At 43.5% G+C, this 18220-nt stretch overlaps 1 protein-coding gene across 1 annotated transcript in view; it reads left to right on the forward strand.

Annotated features, from left to right (window-relative positions):
* Nucleotides 1-1765: 1765 nt before the first annotated feature.
* The window catches only part of LOC126456677 (uncharacterized), a 726929-nt gene continuing 710474 nt past the window's right edge, over nucleotides 1766-18220 (forward strand). Inside the window, exon 1 of the mRNA XM_050092419.1 lies at nucleotides 1766-2673. Coding sequence (XP_049948376.1) covers nucleotides 1766-2673 — 908 coding nt within the window. The remainder of the gene's footprint in view (nucleotides 2674-18220) is intronic.

Consider the following 18220-nt stretch of genomic DNA (forward strand, 5'->3'; position numbering starts at 1 on the left):
TTTTGTTGGGTTCTGATACTTTATTATTAGTTTAATATAAGTATATACTATAATATTTGATGTTATGTAAATATAAGTTCACCTTTTTTGAGGGGTGGCTTTGTTTGATTGGCTTAATCTACAGGAGAGCTTGCGCTACTTGCATGAAGATATTTTGCTCCTTTTTCTTTTACGCTTCGTAATTCACATGTTGCAAAGATTCTGCTACTGGGTAGGAACAGTGATCAAGTAAGACTGGCCTTGGGGCTTTACTAAAATTTGGGAATGATGAAATAATGTTTATCTTATGCAGAGAAGTATTCCAAATTTGTAACGCACTGTTTGTAATGGAACTTTTATAAGCCTGTGTCCTTATTGATTGGACATGGTACTTTCCTTTCCGTGGACGATGGAGGAAATGTGATTTTTAATAGAGCCAACGTGGGAATTTTACACGCGCCCGTTGAGTATACTGTGTTACTTACGAACTAGAAACATCGCTCAAACTGCCGCTGGAGTGCGTTGCGATCGCGTATACCACGTTGGGGCCCACGTACCGTATGCACAAGTCGCATCGTTCCTGAGCGTTCTGCAGCACGTTGAACTTGGCAAGCTCAACGTTAACTTTCAACAGCACGGTCCGTGTGCCGACGGCTTTAGTCTACACTTGCTTACGATATGCTGCGGTGGCCTACGTTAGTTTTACAACTCTAGTGATACGTGAGAGCGCCAGACTGGAAATGTGCCGTACATACGCGTGAAGCTTGGGGCTGTGGCTGCTGTCTCCAAGCTAGGGAAAAAACCGAAATATAAACATATAAAACAGAAGCAACGTGTAGCTTTGTAATATATGTTCGCAAAACAAAAACATATTGTTTCGTCTGCAATGTGTTTGCTGTCATTGTTTGTCTTGTCTTATTTACTATCTGTAATAAGGTGGTTGTGTGACGGGTTGCCTCTCTTCAACCCACAGGCGGCGAGTTGGTGATGGCGTGAGCCTATGGAAGCAGAGTCGGCCCCCGCGCTAGGCGAGCGTCCCGCGTCGGCGGCGGCGCAGCTGCTGCACGTGCCGTGCGATGGCGCCGCCTCCGCCTCCGCCCCCGACACCGCGCGCGACTTCCCGCCGCCGCCGCCCCCGCCGCCGCTGACGCCTCCGACCTCGAACCTGGACCGCCTCGACAACGACGTCGCCGATAACAACAACAACAACAACAACAACAACCGTGCCTCGAGTAACGGCGATGACGAGGGACGCTGGTCGTCGACACTGTCCGAACGGACCTGCTCCACCAACAATAACCACGAACCGAATGCCGGCGCCGAAGAATTTTCTACCCAGAGGAGTCTATTGCGCCAGGCGTCTTCGCCCTCCAGGCTGGGACTCGTTGTTGCTGCAGACGAGAACCTGAACACCTACAGAAACAGCAATGCGGGGCAACACTGTGCTGTCGGGCGAACGCCGTCGCAGTTGTCGGAGGCGGAACTGGAGCCGCTGTTTGGTAGCACTGCGGACGAAGAGCAGGTCAGACGGGAGGCCCCCAGCGAGGTGGTGGAGCGGCGCGCCGTGTCCTCCAGGTCCAGCTGGGAGGCGCCGGGCGCAGCTGCCGGCGCCGGTCCGACAACGGCGGCGGCGGCGGCGGCGGCAGCAGCAGGTGGTTGCGCGGGCGCCGGCTCGGTGCGCCGGCGCGCCGCCGCCGCCGCCGCCGCCGCCGCCGCCCCCGACGCCGGCGACCCGTGGAGGCTGCTGCGGCGCCGCACCGACCCTCTGGACGCGGCGTCGCTGCTGATGCCGCTGCCCAGGGACTACCGCGACGCGCTGTCCTCGCTGCTGTGGCAGCCTTACGACTGCCGCAGCGACGACGACGCCGCCCCCGCGCTGCTGGCGTCGTCCGCGTCCTCCTCGCCTTCGACGAGCTCCTCCGAGTCGAGCGTGGCGGCCGCGCCCCTGCTGGCCCTCCGGCGGTGGCCGGCCGCCGAAGCTGCGGCGCTGCCTTCGCTGGCTGCCGGAGCGGCGGTCGGCGGCGGCCGCGGCCGCGACCAGTTGCCGTTCGGCTGCCTCCAGTGCTGCGCCGACAGCAGCCGCGCGGCCTGCCCCCGCGACATGTTGGTCAACGTGCCGGCGCCGCCGCCGCCCCCGCCCCAGCAGGCCACTCCGTCTACGGTCCTCGCCCCCTCGTCGTCGTCCTCCCCCCCTCCGCAGCCGGAGTCCGTCAGTGTTGTGGTGAATAGTGGCTCGTTCCCAGTGGTGAATGTGACGAACGTGCGGACCTTCACTTCGACCGAGGCGCAGACTGACGATTTCGGCGACGTGCCCGGCCCGGGGGCGGCTCCGGCCCCGCCGCCGCCCGTCCCGGCGCTGCCGCAGCCGCCGCCGCCCCGCGTGCCGCCCCCGGCACCCGCCCCCGCCGCCGGTCACACGAACCGCGAGCAGCGGCGTCGCGAGAGGCGCGAGCGGCGGCAGCAGCGGCGCCTGGGGGCAGCGCCGGGGGCGGTGCCGCCCCCGCTGGCCGACGGCCCGCCGCCGCCTCCGGGGGACCGCCTCCCTGACCTGCTGCACTCGCACCTGCCGCCCCCGTACTCGACGCTACCGCTGCCCCCGCAGCAGCCACCCCCGCCGCCGCACCATCCGCCGCCCCCACCAGCTGTTTCGGGCATGCGCTTTCCGTTCCAGATTTCACCCGCTGGAGCAAGAAGGTGAGTCTCTCTAGTTGATGCGCTTGTCTTCTGCAATGTAAATACTTATTTCTATACCACCTGAGAGCGAACTAGCCAGTGTCGGGTTTAGTCATGCTAGTACGTGGCTAAATTCTCTTTTTACACAATGCCAGGAATGCAATACGGTACTTTAGGTCACGATTCGCCGTTACGAATATCAGTTGAAACTACACATGGTTATAACCATTCACACTGACTGTATCACTTCAGATCGCGTTTCAAACGACTTTCGGGTAACAGTGGCACATTCTGGCGGGGGGTTGGGTTGGGTTGTTTAGGGGAGGAGACCAGACAGCTAGGTCATAGGTCTCATCGGATTAGGGAAGGAAGTCGGCCGTGCCCTTTCAAAGGAACCATCCCGGCATTTGCCTGGATCTGGCAATGGAAGAAAGCTCAAATTAATGTGCATCGTTTAACAACACTTGTGAATGTTTTTCTGTGGTCACAAGCGCCTTTACGACCGTAAATAAGAAAGGTAAAGAAGCCTGTGACCACTGAAAGTTACTAACAGTCATATTACTTTGTTGTTTGAAATAGGGAGACAGGCGGTCTGTTTCTGTTATATTAAAATACGTGATTAAATATCCTAACTCAAAATTCCTTGACGAGCCACCTTCCACTCATTAAAAATTAATACTTAATTCAGTGTATATCAGCCATCAGACATTACACATATTCATAATCTATTGAGCTGAATCGCTCTTGTTGGCATGTGCATATTGAGACAGACATACTAAGGTAAAAGGTAACCATGGCCACCTTCTTCCTTAATGTGTACTTGTCAATAAGAGCAATTCAGCTCAACAGATTATGGCGATGTGTAATGCCTGGTGGCTCATACACACTGGGCTAAGTAATAATATGTATTATCTCGAGATAGTTCGACCATCAGCTAAAATTGGTTATCAATAAAGAAATTTTTTGCGAACTTGACTGTGGTACTATTTTTATCCACACATATTTATATTCCTGTTCTCCTTTGGAATCAAAACATCGACAAAACTAGAGCTTTCCATTAAAATAGTTGACAGACTGTGCCATACGGTATCCAAAAATCGTACGTGCAGTACAACTGCGCCATATTAAATGGCAGAAAGCCACATGGTGATTGTTTCTTCTGAAAAGCGCAGTGGAAAGTTTATTGTAATATATTTCTCTGATTGCAGCCGTTTGTATTTGCAGTTGATACTCAGAATCGAGACGAGAAAAGATGTAAAATGTTTCAACATTATTACTAATGCTACCACTGCAATGTGGCAGTCACCTGGATCGCCACCGAATACTGTGGAAATGAAACTGAGCGTTAAAAATTACCCTGTTTGTAGGTGCTCTCAGTTCCAATGTAACTACTGAAGCGCTGGGATGCAATAACCTGGAAACGCTGAAGTCAGACATGAATGTGGTCGTATGCACTTGAGAAACTACAAAAACTACCACTATGAACAGCCAGAACCATGTGTGCTGCTTTTTCGTCAGTGACCCATTAACGTAAAGCTAGGTACGTGACAAGAGAGGATTCCAATAACCTCAATTTCACAAATGGAGCTATTTGAAACGAAACCGTTGCCAGGAACCAATTGACGACAAAACATACATTCTGATTTTTCCCTGTGGATGCTTTAAAGAAACTTTTCCCGGTGGTATCACGAGACACCGCCATCAGGCTTCGATCACACCATCTGTTCCCATGACGATGGTTTCTCGCTGCGATGCAGAAACGTCGTGGGTCTTACGCGCTTGTCTCTGTTATCAGGTGGATATATGTCCCATACAGGTGTCTTGGGTGGGCAACTTTCGGGTAAACAGTGGCACAGTCTGGCAGCGGAAGAAAGCTCAAAGTAAACCGTTATTCAAGTTATCTATTAAGTAGTGTTGAAATAGGTGACACCAGTCTCCAAGAAATATAGAACAAGTATTATTTCCGCTACGTATTCGAAATACCGTCGTGAAATATGTCACTAATGACATGCGGGATTTAAAAGTTCTTCTACCTATTAATTCCAGTTTTTGTGCATTATATTTCTTCAAGTCAAAGGTGATGAACGGAGAGTGCAAGTCATTCTCTTAGATTTTATTATGTCAAGTATATCTCCTCTCAGCTGTCTTATTATGAACTTCTAACTATACTGCGACATAAGATTCCATCTGCAGACACTTCTAGGCCCAAAGGATTCAAGTAATCAAGAATTCAAAAGTTACACTTCACTCAATAAACCAGGAAAAATTAAGGTTACGAAAGCTGATGGTAATCCTGGCCCCTCGAGAGCTTCGACATACTGATTCTGGATTCCTCAAGACGGCCTTTGCAGGTTTCTGAAGAGGAAAGTTTTGTAATCGCGAAATCAACCGAAGGGTAATTTGAATATAAAATAAATAACACAGTTGGGAGGAAAATATATTGTGTATAGTATATACAGTGAAAGCTCGCAATCGCAGTTCGTATTCTGCCATTGATGGATTCAACAAGAAAACAAAAACATTTCATGCCGCTGACTTCAAACCCATAGTTTACGTATTTCGCTACATATATCTGTCATTCTGTAGAATAATACACTGTTTATTATCCACATGATAGAGTACTGTACTGTTGACACTTTGATACAGTCCCAGAAAGTTGGTATCTGTTGATAAGGATTACAATTCGCCATTCAACTTCCAACGTCTTTTAATGTTATGGTTCTGATGAAGGCCAGTTTATACCAATCCTGCTCCACATTTTGGAGCTTTTTGTGAGTGACCCAAATGAAAATAACGTTTCAACAGTTAAATAATATCCTTGAACGATGATATGTCGTTCTTCCGAAAACCATTTCTGTACTTCGGTTTAAAAGAAGTTCTCAGAAAGACGGGAAAGAGCCTACAAAAACGTGGAAAGGCTAAAAAAACAATGTGGGGCACGTATTTTTCACAACAAGAAAACTGCCTCTTGCTGGAAAACAAATCTCCACATTTCCAGCAGACCCATTTTTGAACGGAATGAACTACTAATGAAACTGTCTTCTCATTCACATGGAGACGAAGAGCGACTTCTAGAGTCATCGAGAAAAATAAACGTCTGACTGGAGTTACTGACTTGCAGCATTAAGCACATGTCTTCGTGTTGACTTCTGTCTCATGTGCTGACGAATGATGAATCCAGAGAAACTTAGCGCGATACTAATATTTCTATAACTACGGTGCAAACAGACCGAAGTGTATCAAAAAGACGCCTTCACTTTTATTTATTTATTTATTGTTCCGTGGCACCAAATTAAGGAGAAGTCGCCATGGTCATGGAACGAGTCAATACATGAAATTACAAAAAATTTGTTCAAATGGCTCTGAGCACTATGGGACTTAACATCGGATGTCACAGTCCCCTAGAACTTAGAACTACGTAAACCTTACTGACCTAAGGACATCACACACATCCATGCCCGAGGCAGGATTCGAACCTGCGACCGTAGCGGTCACGCGGTTCCAGACTGTAGCGCCTAGAACCGCTCGGCCACACCGGCTGGCATGAAATTACAACACGATAGTAGAAACAGATAAAATGAAATATAAAAAACATATTCAGGCGACAAGTCGTAAGTTTAAATGAAGAAAATCGTCAATGTAGCACTGGAATTTGCTTAATTTTTTAGCTCTTCCAGGAACTCCTCGACAGAATAGAAGGAGTGAGCCATGAGGAAACTCTTCAGTTTAGACTTAAAAGCGTTTGGGCTACTGCTAAGGTTTTTGAATTCTTGTGGTAGCTTATTGAAAATGGATGCAGCAGAATACTGCACTTCTTTCTGCACAAGAGTCAAGGAAGTGCATTCCACATGCAGATTTGATTTCTGCCTAGTGTTAACTGAGTGAAAGCTGCTAACTCTTGGGAATAAGCAAATATTGCTAACAAGAAACGACATTAAAGAAAATATATACTGTGAGGGCAATGTCAGAATTCCCAGACTATTGAATAGGGGTCGACAAGAGGTTCTCGAACTTACACCACATATAGCTCGAACAGCCCGTTTTTGAGCCAAAACTACCCTTTTTGAATCAGAAGAATTAACCCAAAAAATAATACCATACGACATAAGCGTATGAAAATATGCGAAGTAGACTACTTTTCGTGTTGAAGTGTCACTTATTTCAGATACTGTTCTAATGGTAAATAAAGCAGCATTTAGTTTCTGAACAAGATCCTGAACATGGGCTTTCCAGCTGTCCCAGCCACCGTAACTGCTGAGGTCTGCTGCATACTTCCTACATCTACAGCTACTGGAGATTCCTCTCCACTAGACTCTGACAGTTGGTCATATCTATTGCAACATCCAATAGTAAAACTATCTGACAATCTTCTCCTCCTAGCAGATCACCTCCCTAATACTGGAGTACAGAGGTCATCCATTATCAGCGGTCCAACATTCGGCTTCAGCTCTGTTCTTTAGCAAGCGCCGTTCAGGTCTCATACGGACGTTGTATTGTTGAAGGTGATGTCCTTCTGCAATAGCACCTGCTGTGCCTTGCAACAGGTGTTGATACCACGTCTTCCGTTTGTAGCTGTGTGTTACGATCCTGAAACCTGTGGACTGATATCATTGAGATAAAACACTGGCGACGTTATTTGCTCTCGTGAGAGGCTTTAGCGGCCGTTACCCGGTTTCGAGCGGCACCCACCTGGAGGGAGAGACGCTTTGCTCGACGGCTGTGACCCAGTAACGGCGCGAGTAGGCACGAGAAATACCAGCACAGGACGGCACGTTTCTCTCGCTGTGAAGGGGCCTCACCGCTGCTGAGGCGGGGAAAACTCCCGGTTCTGCTCATTACCCTCGAATGACGGCGCCGCCTCCGATTAAGTCTCCGGGTAAAAGTGGCTCCTTAACGAGTGCATACCATGCAGCCCGGTGTCTCCCACCTCGCAGGTGAAGGATGTGAGGTACGAAGAGGTCCCACTCTTCGTTATGCGGATCGTTGCAGCTAATAACATTGACACTTTAATCCATTCTTAGCTACCGCGGATGAATGGTAGTCGTTCCAGACTACGTTCACACACACATACACACACACAAACACACACACACACACACACACACACACACACACACACACATACACATAAATCGTACTATATCAGCTGGAATGTGTAAGGGGCGGGGGAAATCATGTGAGTTTCATGGAACGGGAAGAGGGTGAGGTATTTCTACAAATTAGACTATTGAAATAACATATTTATCAATATCCAAACATAATGAGGCTACCATTTTATAATAGATAATAATAATAACCCTTTATATCACATAACATCAACAGATACAAAGAAAGTAAATTGGAAAAAGAAAACACTACATGGCAAGCACCCGTATCATCTAACACAGCCACACATTGATCAAGACGCATCCAGCACATGACTAAGAAAAGGCAATACATACAGTGAGATGGAAGGATTCATGATTGCAATACAGGATCAAACAATAAACACCAGGTATTACAGCAAGCATATTATTAAAGATCCCAATACCACAACAGATAAATGCAGACTTTGCAAACAACAAATAGAAACAGTAGATCACATCACAAGCGGATGTACAATACTAGCAAATACAGAATACCCCAGAAGACACGACAATGTAGCAAAAATAATACATCAACAACTTGCCATACAACATAAACTAATAAAACAACACGTTCCCACATGCAAGTATGCACCACAAAATGTACTGCAGAATGATGAATACAAATTATACTGGAACAGATAAAACAACACCACATAACAAACCTGACATCATACTCACCAATAAAAAGAAGAAATTAACACAACTAATCGAAATATCCATGCTCAATACAACAAATATACAGAAGAAAACAGGAGAAAACATTGAAAAATACATCCAACTGGCTGGGGAAGTCAAGGACATGTGGCATCAGGATAAAGTTGACATCATACCAATTATACTATCAACTACAGGAGTCATACCACACTATATCCACCAGTACATCAACGCAATACAGCTACATTCAAACGTATATATACAACTACAGAAATCTGTAATTATTGATACATGTTCAATTACCCGAAAGTTCCTAAATGCAATGTAACATATACCGCACAGTTAAAAGGAAGTCACACTTGATCAAGGTCCGCGTCACTTTCCATTTTTAACCAGACATAACGTCTGAGAAAGGAAAGAAAAAATAATAAGATTTTATTGTCGTTAAGCTTACAGAAGCAACAGACAACGTCAAATTACAAAATATAAACAAAACTGTATGCAGGAGTTATAAGTACAATAATAACTGCCCTCTGCAACTGTGCAGAGAAAAACATATTAATGCTTATTACTAGCTACTAACAAATAGGTAACTAGAACTGCTAATGAAATAATTAATATTATTACTAGCTACTAAGAAATAGGTAACTAGAACTGCTAATAAAATAATTAATATAGTATATCGGGAGCAGCCAAAGTTTATAATATTATTTGTTTTTGACTGTAATCAAGAAATTCATCAAGGGAATAAAAAGGGTGCTCGACCAGCCACTCATACAGTTTTGGCTTGATCTTTTCAATAGGATAATCGAATTTACAAAGAGAAAATTTATTGCAACATTTGGAACCTATTACATGATAGCTTCTTAAAGACTTAGCTAAACGTTGAGAAGGTACATCAGCGTGTTTCCTGTTTCTTGTATTATACGAATGTATATTTTCTCTTAATTTCTGGTTAGGTAAATTGTCTGCAGTGTATTTAACTGAAGGAGTATATTATGATTGAGATATAAACTATAATTATGCTATTACGCTGCAAATTCTTTCTGTATTCACATTTTTTTCAAGTTTTTGACACTGACTGGCAACACGAAGAAAAAAAAATCTGATGAAATGAAGGTACAACGACACAGGAAGCTTTAAGGACTCAAAACTGTCATTTTCAGCTGCAAGATGATCAGCAGCAAACGGCAAATTATTTTACAGGTTTCATGGCCGGCAGCTCTGTGTACATTTGAAACGAATTAGTTACAGTCTTAGTTAATAGTTTTATATATGCTCTGCTGTCCATACGGCAGAGAATACATAAAAGTAGTTATAGAGAGCTGCTGAAGTAACTGTTTCTTTCTTTCCCTCCTTGGCCTTCAGCCAGTTGCCCACTGATGCTACTGTTATGTTGCGTGACCTACATTCACGCACGTAATCTGGCATACTGTGAGTATGTTTATGTCTGCCTGAAGGCTGCTAGCTCCAACAAAACCACAAACACAGCACATACGCACGTGACACACACACACACACACACACACACAGAGAGAGAGAGAGAGAGGGGAAGGGGGGGGGGGGGGAGAGAGAGAGAGACAACGAAACAGCTAACGTGAAGAGGTCGGCAGTCGTATGTTACGGATTTGGATGGAACTTCGCACATACGCTCTAAATTAATTTAAATTCGAAAGTTATTTCGGATTTTAGCTCGACACTACGTAGTGTTTTGAGAAAAAACGACGTAAAAACTTCACTGTTTCCATTCAGTCCAAGTCCTAATGTGTTACAAGGGTTTGATTATACTATTTTTCGTATTTTCATCAAACGGTAACTCACGAGCAAGTCACAGACTAGAAACATATTTTCACTAGAGCCCGCTTTTTTTCCCAATCTTATCACTGGTTTGATGCTGCCCATCACGAATTCCTCTATTTTGTAGCAGTTACACTCAACATCCTCAAGTATGCGTTGGACGCATACCAATCTTTGTTATCCTCTATAGTTTCTGACCCCTAGAGATCCCTTCAGACCATGGAAATTATTCCCTGATGTCCTATCATACTGCCCCTTCTTTTCGTCAGTCTTAAGTTTATCTCTAATCTCGTTTCTGTAGCTTCTCATTACTTTCGTCTTTCTTCGATTTACTCTCAAGATGTATTCCGTTCCCATTAGACGGATAACTCCATTCAACAGGTCCACATAATTCTTCTTTACTTTCAGTGAGGATGGCAGAGTGTAATGAGCGAGTATTATCATTGGCATCCTATCGCTCTTAATTATAATCTTATTCTAACACTTTTCTTTTATTTCAGTCCATGCTTCCTCGACGTGTAGATTAAACAGGAGGGAGGAAAGACTGCATCTCTGTCTTACACAATTTTTAAACTGAGCACTTAATTCTTGGTCTTCTACTCATATTGTTTCTTCTTGGTTCTGGAACATATTGTGTATTACTCTTTCACTACAGGTCACATCTTTTTTTCCTCAGAATTTCTATCGGCTTGCACCATTTTACATTGCCGAACGCTTTCTCTAGATCCTATGAACGTATCCTGATTTTTCTAAAGTCTTGATCACATCATCAGCTGGTACTTTACAACGGCCTCTCTGGTTCCTTAAAGTTATCTAAACCCAAACTGAACGTAAGGTAACACATCCTCAATTTCCTTCTCCATTTTCTGTATATTATTGTTGTATTCACTATTGCACTATCTACCTCTTATAGAGCTTCAGACAGCTGTCTGGACGCATGGGCTGTTCAACTGAGTGTTCGATATTTCTCGCACTTATCTGCGCGTGCTTTTTTCGGTGTTATGTGGATGACATTTTTCCGAAAATTATACCACCAGCCCCTTTGGTTCTACACACCAACTTGATTTGTAATTTGGTTGTCACTTCCCCCCAATGATTTTAGAAATTCCGAAGGAGTATAGTATACCACTTCTGATTTATTCAATCGGAATTCATTGAAATCTTTTTTTAAGATCTGACCGTAGTACTAGATCGCCTAGCTTATCCATATCGATTCCCCTTAATTCTCCATCGTCAGACGGTTCCTCCCCCTCGTGTAGGCCTGCAATCTACTCTTCCCACCTATCCGCTCTCCCTTCTGCATTTAACTGCATATTTTACGTTGCAGTATTAATGTTGCCTTTCTTGCTTTTATTTTCACAAGAGGTTTTATTAACTTTCCTGTGTCCCGGGTTAGTCCTTCTGACAGCCATTTCTTGTTCTATTTCTTCACTTTTTTGCTGCAGCTATTTCGTCTTGGCTTTCTCGCACTTTCTTTATTTCATTCCTAAGCGATTTACTTCTATTGCTATATTCCCGTTTTTTCCTATTCCATGTTTCGTCGATCCGTTCGAACATTTCTTCTATTTCTCGTGATCAATACGCGACATGTGTGTGGGGGGAAGTAATATGTTGTCTGACTCGTCATGAAAAGTTGTGTCCCGAAATTTCAATAGTAAATCTCTCCGTGATGCACAACGTCTCTCTTGTAACGTCTGCCAGTGGAGTATGTTTAGTTTCCCCGTAACGCTCTCTCACCAGCTAAACTATACCCTGACGAAACGCGCCGCTCTTAGTTAGATCTTCTCTATCTCCTCTATCAGCCCTACCTGACAGGGACCCCAGATAGATGAACAATACTCAAGAAGCGGGCGAACAAGCGCCTTATAGGCCACTTCTTTCGTGGATGAGCCACATTTACGTAAGATTCTACCAATGAATCTAAGTCTGGTGTCTGCTTTTCCTACCAACTATTTTATACGGTCATTCCACTTAAGGTCACTCTGGATAGTTACACCTAGATATTTTACGGCAGACGCTGTCTCCAGCTGTTTGTCATCAATAGTGTAGCTGTACGGTAGTGGATTTCTTTTCCTATGTATGTGCAATATGTTATATTTCTTTACGTTCAGGGTCAACTGCCAGAGCCTCCACCATTCATCAATTCTCTGCGGGTCGTTCTGCAAATTCTTACTATCTTCTGGCGTTGCTGCTTTGCTATGGACAACAACTGCATCATCTGCGAATAGCCTTAAAGAATATCCGACGCTTTCTATTAGACCATTTATACATATTGTAAACAGCAACTGCCCTGTCACACTTCCCTGTGCTACTCCGGATATTACCTTTACACGTGTCGATTTAGTTCCGTTAAGAGCGACGTGTTGAGTTCTATCTGCAAGAAAGTCTTGAATCCAATCGCAGTTCTGCTCCGGTACTCTGTAATCTCGTATTTTTTTCATTAATCGGCAATGCGAGACGGTGTCAAATGCCTTACTGAAATCAAGGAACGCGGCATCAACCTGACCGCCGATGTCCATTGCGCTGCGGTTCTCCTGTAGGAACAGAGCGAGCTGGGTTTCGCAGGATCTCTGTTTGCGGAATCCATGTTGATATTTATATTTTCAATCTCCTGACATCCCGCCCTCCGACTCTTAGTATGTTCCCTTGATTATACAGGTTTTGTTTTTTCTGATGGTCACCTCGCCATTGGGAATCGCCTCCCAGAGACCCGAATGCCAACGTATACAGAATTTTTTTTCCAACAGAGAGATCATCAAAAAACTTTTTCAATTACAGGCTATATATCCTTTGGATACAAGAGACCATACATTGTTGCATGAATTGCTACCTTTTAATGAACGATGTATTTTTCAAGCACGACTATCTATTCCGACAATTATACCGTACATCACGAAACTTTTTCTTACGGAAGAAGTATTTTCTTAGGGAATATAAGATTTCAGTGATGTGCAAAAAATTGTTATGAGAAGAAATTTTGTATTTTTATTTGTTTTATGTTTTCCTTTTAGTCTACTGTATTATGTAAATCTGAAAAAAAAGAAACACTTCACGCGACAGTAAACTTCCTATATCTTGTAGCTAAAAATGCATTGATTCGAGATATTATCTTAGCCGTTGGAGAGGGGGAGAAACCAGTGTTTGTGGAAGTGATTAAATAGGGCCACATCTTTCTGATGTTTCCTGAATGAAACTAAAATTATATGTAGTAAGAGATACCATCGTTCACTGAAGTTATATATACACCAGATCTATTATAAATGAGTCTTTATTGATATATCTAAAAGAAAGGTTATGAATGGAACTTTCGGGTATTTTTAAAAGCTGTTTTATTTAATCTCATTATTTGGAATTTGCGGTTGCGTTTGATACTGAGAAATGCTAGAGAATAATAAATAACCGCAAACAAGTGAAATAGTGTGAACGGTTTAAGACATAACCAGGATTACCATATGGAGACAGATGAATATTATATTTTTCTTGTAACTTAGTTTCGTTAGAACATTTGGCCTTTCAGACAGCCGATAGAAACGAATATGTACCATTACGCACTACACGTATAAGAGGCAACACACATGTCTGAAAACAAAATATGATTTAGGAACAGTTCATACGAAAATTTTTCCTTGAACATGACATGTCAGGATAAAGCTGTTACACAGAGGTAACGTAACGAGATATTGCAGCCTATAAACGATATGTTATTGATAGTTTTCATTTAAATAAAGATCAGTGAAGCGTTTGATATCTGTATCCCAGTGAATAGCATCGTTCCTTTTCTACGATTACACACCAGAACATTACATCCGATAGCAACACTGGTCGAGACTCTGATCTTACATCGCTATCAACGCTGTCCAGAATACTCCACGCGCGAGACACTGCTGAAGGGATTAAGGCGTGCTGGAGTATACTTGTTAGTAATTCCGGATGATGGTCACGACTCGTTGAATGACAAATGGGCGTTCTTCGCCTGACCGGATGAACGAAGCGGGTCGGTGCTGAATTTAAACACCCCACTTACTCCAGCTGGTTACTGATGTCTTGTTCATTGTGTCTTACAGGTCTCGATAACAACGGCTTCACGTTGCAATTGAATCCATACACTACCTCCGCCGAACGGTTTCGCGACAATTCAGATCTTTTCGCCCTTAACGAAGCGTCTTTGTTATATACCCCGTCAGTCCAAACATTTTCGACGCTGGATTATTACAAATGTAGAGAAAAGTTAAGATGGTTGTTTTAATGCTTGAGGCGTTCTGTATAGTCGTCGTCTGAACGAGTCTTCATGCTTAAAGAGTTACATGAAAAACATTCGTCACATTATCTATCAGGAGAGGGTGGACACAGAGTGCGCACTTATATTGATTCCTGCATCCCCGTAACATCCCTCAAGACGAACCATTTGTCTCTGAAATAAAGACATGTAAATTAGAAGTACAGCTCAATCCAAAAAAGAAACTTGGAGATTAAACAGGACTTTATTTTTCCTCTGTGAACACAATATATTACGTGCGACAGAACAGCACCAGCTGGTTTGACAATGCGCAGTTGATTCAGAATTTAGAGGTAGCATGCAGGAAGACTTCTAAAGATTAGTTTATGCACGGTGACTTGTGAGTACAGCGTCTGATTTCGGAAAACTGCGACCAATCACACTATTGTTTATTAAATTACGTATTATTCCGTAAGAAATTTTGCGCCTAGGTCTATCATCAGACTGGAGCGAGGATATCTTGTACAAGTTCTCACATTTTTATCTTTATAAGGTAAACCCTATAAATAACGTGGTTTCTTAAAGGTAAAAAAAATTACAAACTTGTACAAGAAATGTCGCCTGCCGTCTGAGAGATAGACCTAGGCAAGCAACCAGTTCGAAAAATGAATAAGTGACCAAAAAAAGGCTTTCCTGTTTGCGTTTTCAACATCACTGACAATTATTATATCAGCATAGTTTACACGAAGTTTCGCGGCAGATTAAGAATAAATTTTGCACTGCCACTTGGATCAAAAATGGTTCAAATGGCTCTGAGCACTATGGGACTCAACTTCTAAGGTCATTAGTCCCCTAGAACTTAGAACTAGTTAAACCTAACTAACCTAAGGACATCACAAACAGCCATGCCCGAGGCAGGATTCGAACCTGCGACCGTAGCGGTTTTGCGGTTCCAGACTGCAGCGCCTTTAACCGCACGGCCACTTCGGCCGGCCCACTTGGATCCTTGCAAGAAGAACATGAGAGTATACCTCATATTTTAACTTAAAATTTTGCACAAGCATGTCATCCGTGGCTCGATGGAAGCAAAGTCGCGGTTTTAATTAATTTAATACTTTCAGAGAATAAATCGGCTGAAGCACATTTATAATGTTAATGGCATTAAAACCTGATCATATTAAAGCTGATGCGTTTTGCAATTGCCAGCTTCTCTCGTCAAACTAGCCAATAATCAAAACAAACGAATAAACGCAAAAATCAGTCTCTAAACATGAGGTGGCTTGGTTGAACTGCAGATGCATGTGAGTTACATGTTAAGCCTGATACAGGGTGATTTCGTGACGATGTTACGAACTTCCAGGGATGATGGAGAAGAGTAAATGTGTGAATTTGAGGTAAGGGACTCTGGTATGGAAACAACCGAGTGGAAAGTTATAAGCGCAAGTCGTTCTGATACCTCCGACAGTGGACCTCTTCTACTGTAAGATCTCTGTTCTCATATTTTGAGAGGTGGTTTACGGATCAAAACAAGAAGAAATGTGCAGTAAACACGTGATCTAAAGTGCGTACCTTAAGAGTAAAGAGCTTTGAGCACTTGTTGATCTTTACTACTGTAAAACATATCTCTTCTACTGAACAAGTCGCGGTAGCTCTTCAGGTACACATTTTAGAGACCATGTTTACTTGAAAATTTGTTCTTGTTTTGGCCCTCACTACCGCATCCCAAAATATGGAAAGCAAGGAGCTTGCAGTAGTGGGGGTTCGCTGTCAGAAGTATCGAAAAGATTTTGGTTTTTCGACTTCGTCGTTTCCAGACGAGGATCTCTTAGTACAAATTGATACGTTTACCCTTTTCCATCTCTCCAGAAAGTTGGTAACATCATCACGGGTCCAAGCTGTACATCGGACGAACAGTGAAACACGTCGAAAACTGTGATACTTGCTACTGACCTTGAAAGCTGCAGTACAGCATGCTGTATGGTCGAAAATGAGATGTTGCCCGACAAGGGCACTTGTAATGGAAGGACAAATAATTCTGAAAAGATTTACATTTTTTTGTGATTTGATTTGTGCTTTGATTCGTTGATGTTATGATTCTTGTGAGAGTTTGAGTCCATAGAGGGAACGAAGTCTGTTGTTCCGAAATGCGTAAGTTTTTACGTGATGTGACTAGTGTGATTAACATTACGGATACGCCACAATGAATTTTCATTCTACAGCCGAGAAATTTCCTTCAAGACTATAACTGTGTGCCGGACCGGGATTCGAACTTGGCACCTTTGCCTTTAGCGCGCAAAGGTTCTACCGCATGACAGCACACTACAATGCAAACTGAAAAATCAATCTGGAAACGATCCCTTGACAGTAGGTAAGCCATTTCTCAGCAATATTCTTTTTTCCAAGGTCGCTTGTAGTGTAAGGTATGCAGGAGAACGTTTGTAAGGTTTGATAGGAGAAGAAGTACCCATGGGAAGTGGAATTACGAGGGCGGATCTTGAGTCACGCTTGGATAGCTCAGTTTTGACCAGCCAGGAATTTCCGTTATACATTTGGTTGAGCGAAATTATTCCTTAATACCGTCGACCAACATTCTCGGAGAGCACAACCGGTAAGCGCATTGTGTAAGGAAGGCCGAGTCGGACTGCGACTTCAGTTCCGATACGCAGTTTTATTTGACCAAAAACCAGTAGAATGGGAGCCGCCCATTCTAGTTAAGCAGTCGGCACACGGACCGTGCTGTCGAACGTCAACTTTGAGCGTGCAGAGTTCAACGTGCTGCTGCACTCTCAGGAACGATGCGACTTGTGCATACGGTACGTAGGCACCAACGTGGTATACGCGATCACAACGCACTCCAGCGGCAGGTGAGGGATATTTCTATTCGTAAATCACACTGTTTACTCAACGGACGCGCGTAAAATTCCCACGTTAGCTCTATTAAAACGCACGTTTCCTCCATTGTCCATATCCTAGTCACGTTGTTCTATATGTAATGTACACAAAAACTTCAATATTGAGGTACATGTTTTAAGACAAAAAGGAAAGTAACATGTCCAATCAATAAGGACACAGGCTTATAGAAGTTCCATTACAAACAGTGCGACACAAATTTGCAATAGTTCTCCACATAAGATAAACGTTATATTATTTTTCCCACATTCTGGTAAAACCTTAAGGTCATTCTTACTTGGGGGTCTGAGCACTATGGGACTTAACACCTGAGGTCATCAGTCCCCTAGGCTTAGAACTACTTAAACGTAACTAACCTAAGGACAACACACACAGCCATGCCCGAGGCAGGATTCGAAACAGCAACCGCAGCGGTCGCGCGGTTCCAGACTGAAGCGCCTAGAACCGCTCGGCCACACCGGCCGGCGGTCATTCTTATTTGATCACTGTTCCTGCCCAGTATCAGAATCTTTAAAAGTCGTGATTTACGAAAATAAAAATAAAAAGGAACAAAATATATTTTTACAAGTAGCGTAAGCTGCGCTGTAGATTAAGCGAAATGAACAAACTCACTCCTCAAAGAAAGGTGAACTTATATTTACGTAACATCAGGTATGTAATATATACTGGCATTAAACTATTAATAAAGTATCAGAGCCTATTAAATACGTGAACGTTAGGAAAAAAAAAAAATTTGAGCTTCGCGAGACACGAAGCATCGTTTTACCACCCATCTGGTCGTGAATCATTGATGCTACTCACTACGCTAAAGAGATAACAGTTTATGTGTGACCAATCGTAACATGTTACCAGATGCTAAATGTTT

The sequence above is a fragment of the Schistocerca serialis genome, chromosome 2 (genome assembly GCF_023864345.2).
Source record: "Schistocerca serialis cubense isolate TAMUIC-IGC-003099 chromosome 2, iqSchSeri2.2, whole genome shotgun sequence".
In the NCBI taxonomy this organism is placed as follows: domain Eukaryota; kingdom Metazoa; phylum Arthropoda; class Insecta; order Orthoptera; family Acrididae; genus Schistocerca; species Schistocerca serialis.